General features: G+C 44.2%; 1 protein-coding gene across 1 annotated transcript in view; it reads left to right on the top strand.

Annotated features, from left to right (window-relative positions):
* LOC310777691 (transcription factor 4-like) overlaps window positions 1-10,000 on the top strand; it is a gene marked incomplete at both ends in the record, with an annotated part of 428,152 nt that overhangs the window by 365,437 nt on the left and 52,715 nt on the right. Inside the window, 2 exons of the mRNA XM_083638069.1 lie at window positions 1,486-1,634; window positions 4,382-4,541. Of these exons, the coding sequence (XP_083494195.1) occupies window positions 1,486-1,634; window positions 4,382-4,541 (309 nt within the window). The remainder of the gene's footprint in view (window positions 1-1,485; window positions 1,635-4,381; window positions 4,542-10,000) is intronic.

Genomic DNA, 10,000 nt, shown 5'->3' with positions numbered 1-10,000 from the left:
TCGTTATTTGTGCGTGTTCAGTGTTTACATAGTAATTATTAAAGAAATTATATGACTGTTTTAAAATGCATTGCGGCCTATGTGGCACAGCAAGCAACCTTTTGCCCAAGGGCCGTGGCACTGAAAGTGTTAAGAATCGCAATATAAATCGAATCGGCACCCAAGAATCGTGATAGTATCGAATCGGGAGATAAGTGAATCGCCACAGCCCTAATATATATATATATATATATATATATATATATATATATATATATATATATATATATATATATATATATATATATATATATGACAAACACAGCAAGTCTGTGGTGCAGTCTGTGGTGGTGAAGTCCACCGCGGTGTGTGATGGGGGTTGTATGAATAAATTAGAAAATGTATTAAACTTTAAAGAATGAATGAAGTGAGGAAAAAAAAGGTATCAAATGAACTCTACTGGTATAAGGTTAGTATTGGTATTTGTACTGGTATCGTAATTCCATGCTGGGTAATGCTCCCAGAATCTGGTTTAGCAAAAGCCTGTATGTTAGCTCGCGATGCTAACGTCATTGGAACTGCTAATAACGTTAGCATCGCGAACTAGCATTAGCGCGCTACTTATCAAACCAGGCTTCTTCTTTTTTTTAGCACAGTAGCTAACTCGTAGGCAGCCAGATCACTTGTCTGCTGCAGTTGAAAGTAGCTGTATCTTCCACATACAAACCATAGTCTGACACATTTAATCCCATTTGCATGACTTGTCATGGCTTTGGCCTGCTAGCTAGCTGGTCACATTATGACCACTGACCACAGAGCCAACGCTACTGTAGCTCTGATGACTGGATGCAGTGGCAGTCCTGAGCCCTGCCCGCCTGCCTGAGTCTGGTTCTCATTGGTCAGGGCCGATGTCAATCATTGCAGGGAGGCGTTCCTACAAGGCCTGCATGCCTCCACTGTTGCGCAATCTGATCTGTTTAGCCAATCATAGGTTAGCATGAAAAATACTGAAGCACATACACACACATGACACACGGCATAAGACCCTGCCCATGGACCGTGCCCCTGAGGAGCAACAGAGGTCCTCCGTCCTCCAGAGACTGCCCTTTCCTTCCCTGGCCTGCAGGTGTCACCATTAAAGCATTTTCAATCATGGAATTTGTTCAAAGAGGAGAGAAAATATATTTTGGTTTATTTATTAAAAATATATAAACTCTCCCTTTTCTTCTCAAAAAAGAAGGGAGGGGGCTCCTCCCTTGCCTCACTAGAAAAACCTCCTGTGATGTGCACACACTTATAAAATATACACACATGCAGATAAACACACACCAGCACACAAAACACCCATGTACACACATATAAATGTTTATATAGGCTACGCATGCACATTCTGTACATAATGTAAACTACACACACATAAACATCCTCTCTCTTGCTCTCCCTCTCCCTCTCTCTCTGCCTCGCCCTTTCTTTCTCTACCTCTCTCTCTCGCTCTCTCTCTCTCAGATGGTCACCACAGTGGGGATCCCTGGAGCAGCAGCAGTAGCAGTATGAGCCAGCAGGGTTACCATGGCAGCATGCTGGGGGGCGGGAACTCGGCCCATGGCCCAACCCAGAGCTCCTCCTACTGCGGAATCCACCCCCACGACAGATTGGTGAGCGGAGCTGTCAATCAACATACAACCCAAAACTCTCAAACTAGACTGGCTGTGACTTTGTTTGACACCACAGTTTGTGTTGATGCTCAGAATGATGTTCAGATAGAGGGATGCACTCATTGCCCTGTCAGCTGTCAGCATGCATTATATCAAACACCCACCAAAATCACATCCAGTTAAAAACATCTGCCTGGAAAAATATGGAATAGGAACCCTGCCAATCATCTCACACATTCTGGTGTGTTTGTGAAGAACAATCTTGATCTATACAGTGATGTGACCTGGTCAGCAGGGACAAGATGTCTATCTGTGTAAATCATATTGAACACCAGACAAAACCTTCAAAACAAATCAAGATCTGGAAAACGTACTGTCCTCCTTGGATAATGTTGTTTCTCAGTCTGGTGTAACCCTGTAAACTGTCCTCCTTCCCGGTTGGATAATGTTGTTTCTCAGTCTGGTGTAACCCTGTAAACTGTCCTCCTTCCCGGTTGGATAATGTTGTTTCTCAGTCTGGTGTAACCCTGTAAACTGTCCTCCTTCCTGGTTGGATAATGTTGTTTCTCAGTCTGGTGTAACCCTGTAAACTGTCCTCCTTCCCGGTTGGATAATGTTGTTTCTCAGTCTGGTGTAACCCTGTAAACTGTCCTCCTTCCTGGTTGGATAATGTTGTTTCTCAGTCTGGTGTAACCCTGTAAACTGTCCTCCTTCCTGGTTGGATAATGTTGTTTCTCAGTCTGGTGTAACCCTGTAAACTGTCCTCCTTCCTGGTTGGATAATGTTGTTTCTCAGTCTGGTGTAACCCTGTAAACTGTCCTCCTTCCTGGTTGGATAATGTTGTTTCTCAGTCTGGTGTAACCCTGTAAACTGTCCTCCTTCCCGGTTGGATAATGTTGTTTCTCAGTCTGGTGTAACCCTGTAAACTGTCCTCCTTCCTGGTTGGATAATGTTGTTTCTCAGTCTGGTGTAACCCTGTAAACTGTCCTCCTTCCTGGTTGGATAATGTTGTTTCTCAGTCTGGTGTAACCCTGTAAACTGTCCTCCTTCCCGGTTGGATAATGTTGTTTCTCAGTCTGGTGTAACCCTGTAAACTGTCCTCCTTCCCGGTTGGATAATGTTGTTTCTCAGTCTGGTGTAACCCTGTAAACTGTCCTCCTTCCTGGTTGGATAATGTTGTTTCTCAGTCTGGTGTAACCCTGTAAACTGTCCTCCTTCCTGGTTGGATAATGTTGTTTCTCAGTCTGGTGTAACCCTGTAAACTGTCCTCCTTCCTGGTTGGATAATGTTGTTTCTCAGTCTGGTGTAACCCTGTAAACTGTCCTCCTTCCCGGTTGGATAATGTTGTTTCTCAGTCTGGTGTAACCCTGTAAACTGTCCTCCTTCCCGGTTGGATAATGTTGTTTCTCAGTCTGGTGTAACCCTGTAAACTGTCCTCCTTCCCGGTTGGATAATGTTGTTTCTCAGTCTGGTGTAACCCTGTAAACTGTCCTCCTTCCCGGTTGGATAATGTTGTTTCTCAGTCTGGTGTAACCCTGTAAACTGTCCTCCTTCCCGGTTGGATAATGTTGTTTCTCAGTCTGGTGTAACCCTGTAAACTGTCCTCCTTCCTGGTTGGATAATGTTGTTTCTCAGTCTGGTTTCCAGTGGGCCTGAAAAACATCTGATGTAATTAAAGTGTGAAACAAGTTGGAAAATGTATTCTGCTTTTGGAGAATTTCCATGATGCTTCCCCAGAGAATTCATCCACTTCCCCGCCCTGCCCTGTCTGGAAACTTTCACCGTGACATAAACACATGAAGAAAAAAACACATGACATCTACTCTGACAAAATGATTGATAGTTCACAACTAATGCAAACTGTGGTCAGAGGTGGAAAGTAAAAGTCTTTTCAGACCAGGTGCGAATAATTCGTGCATGTCAATTAAAATGTCAATAAAAAAAAAAATCTGTAGTTCGCGGACTACTACTTTTGCCCACTTCTGCCTATGGTACTCTTTAAAGGACATTATATATCAATTGAGTCAAAACCAAGGAAAACATGGGTCACTGGTTGACTGGTAGCTGGTGGTTTTCAGCCCAACCCAGACAAGGAGGGGAAAAGGAGAGGGGAAAAAAGATTAACAAAGCACATTGAAGAACATTTTTAAAGCCGTGAAATGCTACATTTTTTGTTACGGCAAGTTTGAGATTTTTACACCAGGGTCACAGTGGAAACGCTGTTAAATTAATTGATTTATAAACTGCATACATCTGTGAACTATCAGTATTCAACATACAAAGTATTCAACATTCATTTAGCCAACTGCAGCTCTGTGGCCCATAGGTTTTTTGTGTGTGGATGAATTGTCTAATCGCTCCGCTAACCAAGCTAGAAAGTGATAAACACATTTCACTTCTTATACGTACTTCACAATAAAAGCGTCCGTTAGTTTGTGCACCGGAAAACTATTCATCTGAAGGAGCTGCACAGGAAATGGAGTTACGTGTTCCAGGTCACTTGACATGCTCCGGGGACGGAGCCTCGAAGTTATATGCTGCAGGAAACAGGGCACAGAGTGGGAATGATAGAGGTGCCATTCTCCCTATTAGAAGTCAGTGTACCATCAACATGATTTTGAAACTGTTATATTACGGGAAAATAGTTACATATTTGGGCTTTAAGTACAGTACTTGAGTAAATGTACTCTGTTACTTTCCATCACTGGTTATTATGCTGTGCTAATTGCTCTATTACCTCCCTGCAGAGTTACCCCTCCCACTCATCTGCAGACATCAGCTCCAGCCTTCCCCCCATGTCCAGCTTCCACCGGGGAGGGGGCGGGGGCGGGGGGCCCGGGGGCGGGGCCAACCACTACAGCTCCGCCTCCTGCACCGCACCCACCAACGGAACAGACAGCATCATGGGTAAGATGTGTGTGTGTGTGTGTGTGTGTGTGTGTGTGTGTGTGTGTGTGTGTGTGTGCATGGGTGCGTGGGTGCACGTGCGTGCGTGCATGTGTTTCAGTGGTGCCCAAATTAGTTTCGAAGTAGGGGGACATCCAGCTCTGTGTCTGTGGAGGAGATAGACATTCTTGGGAGAAATGAGGCCAACACGGAAGTGCCAAAAACTGCAATTCCTCGAATGGCCACTTGAGGCTGGCTCCAAAATTGAGTCACTCCCTGCAGTCACCCCCACGTTAAAATGCCTGATTTTACAGCAGAAATAAACATGTTTTTACAGCCTGGTTCAAAAACATTTTTTTTGTCTCTATAACTAATTTCACCTTTCATGAACACTGTATGGGGTCTGAATGGACCTATCACTAAGCCCCACCCCCCGTCCTCACTAAGCCCCACCCCCCGTCCTCACTGAGACAAACACAAGGCATGCTGACTAGAATAAATGGCAGCCGTCACTGTCAAAGTTATATCCCAAGAGGCTCTAAACAACATTTTGAGGCCTGATATCGTCTAGAAGCCATCAGAAAGTACTTCACTATGCCATGGAAGGCGATGTACAACATTTAAAGCTATCGATAAAAAGAAATGCGTGGAAACGGTTTAGCGAATCTTCAACCAAACATGCACTTTTAACAAAGGAAGACAGAAGATAACCAGTGGGGATAACAGGCGACTGACATCCAGAATTGATATTTTATTCCCTTGAGTAACCTCTCCGTGGATTATATATATGCCGAATTGAAGAGTGGCGCCTGGCAATCAATTTTATGTAGGCCTACCTCTGTATAATCAAGAAACTTAGTGTCGATGTTTTTCATAGCGAGACAACAGCACGCACGCATGGGTGTAGCAGATCAGGAGAGGCATAGCCTACAGCAGACCACTTTTTCCATCATGTTTTCTCTTTAGACTACCTCACATTTATTTGGGGAACGAGATTAATTCCCTCGTTTTAGGGTTTGACTGGTGTCTGGCGATGTTTTAATCACATCAATGAATGCGCCTCCTCTTCAACCAACTCCGGCATTACGTGCATAACGTAATAGCTGGAAACTCACATAATTCAGCATTTTCTTTTGCCGAATTTCGGAATACCATGATGATTATCATGATGCCTTTGGATCACGGAAGGCAAATGAGGGAGAAGACTCATCTCGCTGTCACCACGATTGCAGATTTAACGTCCAAAACAGCAGCAGCATTGTGGATGTGAGTGGATCTACGTTTACTAGTTTCTTATTATCCATTGCCTGGCCTCCCAGGATACCTCGTAATGTTGCATTTACCACCATGCACATCGTTTGACCATTTCTTTCTACTTATAACTGTATGAAACACCATCAAACCAGAGGAGAATCCCCATTTCTTCTGCTTCTCTTTGGAGCTCTCGGCTCCGGTTGTCCGAGTGTATTGGGGAGCTTCACGCGCTGTGATTGGCTCGTTTGCGTTTGGGGCGTGGCTTAGCGATAGGTCAATTTTTATATAACTCACCTCTTCAGACTCAAATAGACGATAGAAAAGAGTGTGTTTTGGGCGTGATTGACAGGCCGCCTGCCCACGTCAATTTCCTTTCAATCTCAGCCTAGCCTACCGCTTAATCTCAGCCTAGTCTACTGCTTAATCTCAGCCTAGACTACTGCTTAATCTCAGCCTAGACTACTGCTTAATCTCAGCCTAGCCTACTGCTTAATCTCAGCCTAGACTACTGCTTAATTTCAGCCTAGACTACTGCTTAATCTCAGCCTAGACTACCGCTTAATCTCAGCCTAGCCTACTGCTTAATCTCAGCCTAGACTACCGCTTAATCTCAGCCTAGCCTACTGCTTAATCTCAGCCTAGACTACCGCTTAATCTCAGCCTAGACTACTGCTTAATCTCATCCTAGACTACCGCTTAATCTCAGCCTAGTCTACTGCTTAACACTTTGAGTGCCACGGCCCTTGGGCAAAAGGTGCTGTACTGTGCCACATAGGCCGCAATGCATTTTAAAACAGTCATATAATTTCTTTAATAATTACTATGTAAACACTGAACACGCACAAATAACGATGAGACTCTCTTCTATCACCTGCAAAAAAAAGTTTATTGATCCCATTTTCCGTTCTTTAGTTATGAGCCGGAGAAGATAGCTTGATTAGACCAAAAACAGCCCTTTTTTTCTACGAGCTGAGATAATGACCCTTTTGTGAAAGGAAGCATTTCAAGCAATTGTGACAGCAGATTGGCTGCTGCAGGGGCACAGCTACGTTATGCTTCAATGAAGCAGCTGCATACGGACGGATGCGATGCGATTTCCTCTTCCCAAACGACTTCTTCTGTGTGTTTTACTCTATGGTTTTACTCCACTTTCTCTCATCTGGAGTGCGCTGTCGCCACCTAAGGGTTCTGTAAAATAGGTTAGACACATTCAATAGCTATCATATTGTAAGAGGCGATGTAAGAGGCATAGATCGACACCCCCCCGTCAAAAAAACAATTTCGAGTTACTGACGCCATTTGGCGTCGCTGGCAGCCTACGGTAAATTTCTAATGACGCCATATGGCGTCGCTGGCACTCAATGTGTTAATCTCAGCCTAGACTACTGCTTAATCTCAGCCTAGCCTACTGATTAATCTCAGCCTAGCCTACTGCTTAATCTCAGCCTAGCCTACTGCTTAATCTCAGCCTAGACTACCACTTAATCTCAGCCTAGCCTACTGCTTAATATCAGCCTAGCCTACCGCTTGACCTCAGCATAGCCTACTGCTTAATCTCTGCCTAGGCTACTGCTTGATCTCAGCCTAGCCTACCGCTTGATCTCAACCTAGCCTACAGTTAATCTCAGCCTAGCCTACTGCTTAATCTCAGCCTAGCCTACTGCTTGATCTCAGCCTAGCCTACCGCTTGATCTCAGCCTAGCCTACAGCTTAATCTCAGCCTAGCCTACTGCTTAATCTCAGCCTAGCCTGCTGCTTAATCTCAGCCTAGACTACCGCTTAATCTCAGCCTAGACTACTGCTTAATGTCAGCCTAGACTACTGCTAAATCTCAGTTTAGACTACTGCTTAATCTCAGCCTAGCCTACTGCTTAATCTCAGCCTAGCCTACCGCTTAATATCAGCCTAGACTACTGCTTAATGTCAGCCTAGACTACTGCTAAATCTCAGTTTAGACTACTGCTTAATCTCAGCCTAGCCTACTGCTTAATATCAGCCTAGCCTACCGCTTGACCTCAGCGTAGCCTACTGCTTAATCTCTGCCTAGCCTACTGCTTGATCGCAGCCTAGCCTACCGCTTGATCTCAGCCTAGCCTACTGCTTAATCTCAGCCTAGCCTACTGCTTAATATCAGCCTAGCCTACCGCTTGACCTCAGCGTAGCCTACTGCTTAATCTCTGCCTAGCCTACTGCTTGATCTCAGCCTAGCCTACAGCTTAATCTCAGCCTAGCCTACTGCTTAATCTCAGCCTAGCCTGCTGCTTAATCTCAGCCTAGCCTACCGCTTAATCTCAGCCTAGACTACTGCTTAATGTCAGCCTAGACTACTGCTAAATCTCAGTTTAGACTACTGCTTAATCTCAGCCTATATAGCCTACTGCTTAATCTCATCCTAGACTACCGCTTAATCTCAGCCTAGACTACCGCTTAATCTCAGCCTAGCCTACTGCTTAATATCAGCCTAGCCTACCGCTTGACCTCAGCCTAGCCTACTGCTTAATCTCTGCTAGCCTACCGCTTGATCTCAGCCTAGCCTACAGCTTAATCTCAGCCTAGCCTACCCTTTCTGTATCTAAAAAATGGTTAGAAATGCATTCCCTCTTCTGATCAGGGCAGGCTACTTCCACATCAAAATTATTTTTTATCAAAATGACAATATTGTCTCTAGCTCGGTTTCCATCCAAATGTATCGCAACTTTTAATCAAATTTTCAGAAAGTCGGCAAAAGAAAATGCGAAATAATGCGTGTTTCCATCCACTGCTATTTTGCAAATTCTAGAGCTGTCAATCACCTGGTGTTTGAGGCTGTCTGAGCTGCTGATCAGCTGCTAGACCCGATATACAGCTCTGTTAAACACATCTAACATTATTCATTTCAAGTTTCTTGATGATCTACAAGTAGACAAAGGTACCATAGCGCCATTTCTGGATTACCATGTGCGACTCGGCAAGCATAACGTTATAATCCATGGAGCAGATAGTAAGTGAATACAATTTCATTCAATTCTAGAAGTGAGTTGCCTTAAAGTTAATATCCCAGTCTTCTTCTGTTTACCACGGCGGGTATTGTGCTGCGTATTTACCATTATTTACCGTGTGTAGCCCCATTGTGTGGAGGCTACACACAGCATGTCATGTTTTGCAGTGATTGAGGCAAACTGCGTGGTTTTTTAATGGAGAGACAACGGAATATCGAAAAACCTTTTTTGCGATATTTGGAGGTTTTTGTGAATTAGGCAGCGTTTCCACTAAAACAAAATATGTGCAAATTGAAATTTCGCATCAATACAGGTGGATGGAAATGACGACGGGACGACGGGATAGTGTTAATTGACAGCAGACTACAGCTGATGAAGTGATGTCATCCGTCATAATGTCATCAGTGATGTCATAGAGCAGGCAAGGCCGCGTAGCGCCGCACATTGGGCGAGCTGCAGGGCGGGCAAGGTGGCAAGCCTGCATAGCGGGCGAGCCTAGGCATCTATGCTAGTAAGTATTGATGCCACCAAATAATACACTCAGTCAGGTTGGGAACCAATAGGTTTATATTTCTCCTTGATGCATTAAAAAAATCTAGGATTCCCAGTAAGCCTCATTTTCAGAGGAAATATTAAACCCTACACTATAACTATCCTTGTGTTAATAACTGCAGTGATTTGAACTGTTCAGAAACGTCAATTTGATGTTAGCAAGAGCTGAACTGGACTGAACTGAGAAAGACGCAAAACACACGCACGCACGCACGCACACACACACGCGCACACACACACACATACACACATGCACACACACACGGGCACACACACACATACACCCATGCACACACACACACACACAGCATGCCATATGGACCCCTTGCTTAGAGTCCCGCAGAACAAATGGCAGAGCAATAAGAAACAGATTGAAAGTTTGTTTTCATGGAAAGACATCTCCAACATTCCACAAAGATCTCACACACACACACACACACACACACACACACACACACACACACACACACACACACACACACACACACACACACACACACAGCAGATGAATCTATAAACAAAAGAGGAAGCTAATAAAAAGCATGATGCTATTGTTTTAAATATATTCAAGAGTTCATTTGCATAAACAGCTGTTTGTATTTGTGTTGTTTTATATTTATTGATGAATTGAACTACACACGTGTGCTCACACCTGCATGTTTCAACACAATACCACTCTCTCCCTGTCACAGGATG

The sequence above is a fragment of the Poromitra crassiceps genome, assembly GCF_964638095.1.
Source record: "Poromitra crassiceps genome assembly, chromosome: 6".
NCBI classification, from domain to species: Eukaryota; Metazoa; Chordata; class Actinopteri; order Beryciformes; family Melamphaidae; genus Poromitra; species Poromitra crassiceps.
The sequence above is the reverse complement of the archived record's forward strand: the minus strand, read 5'-3'. Positions and strand labels throughout refer to the sequence as shown.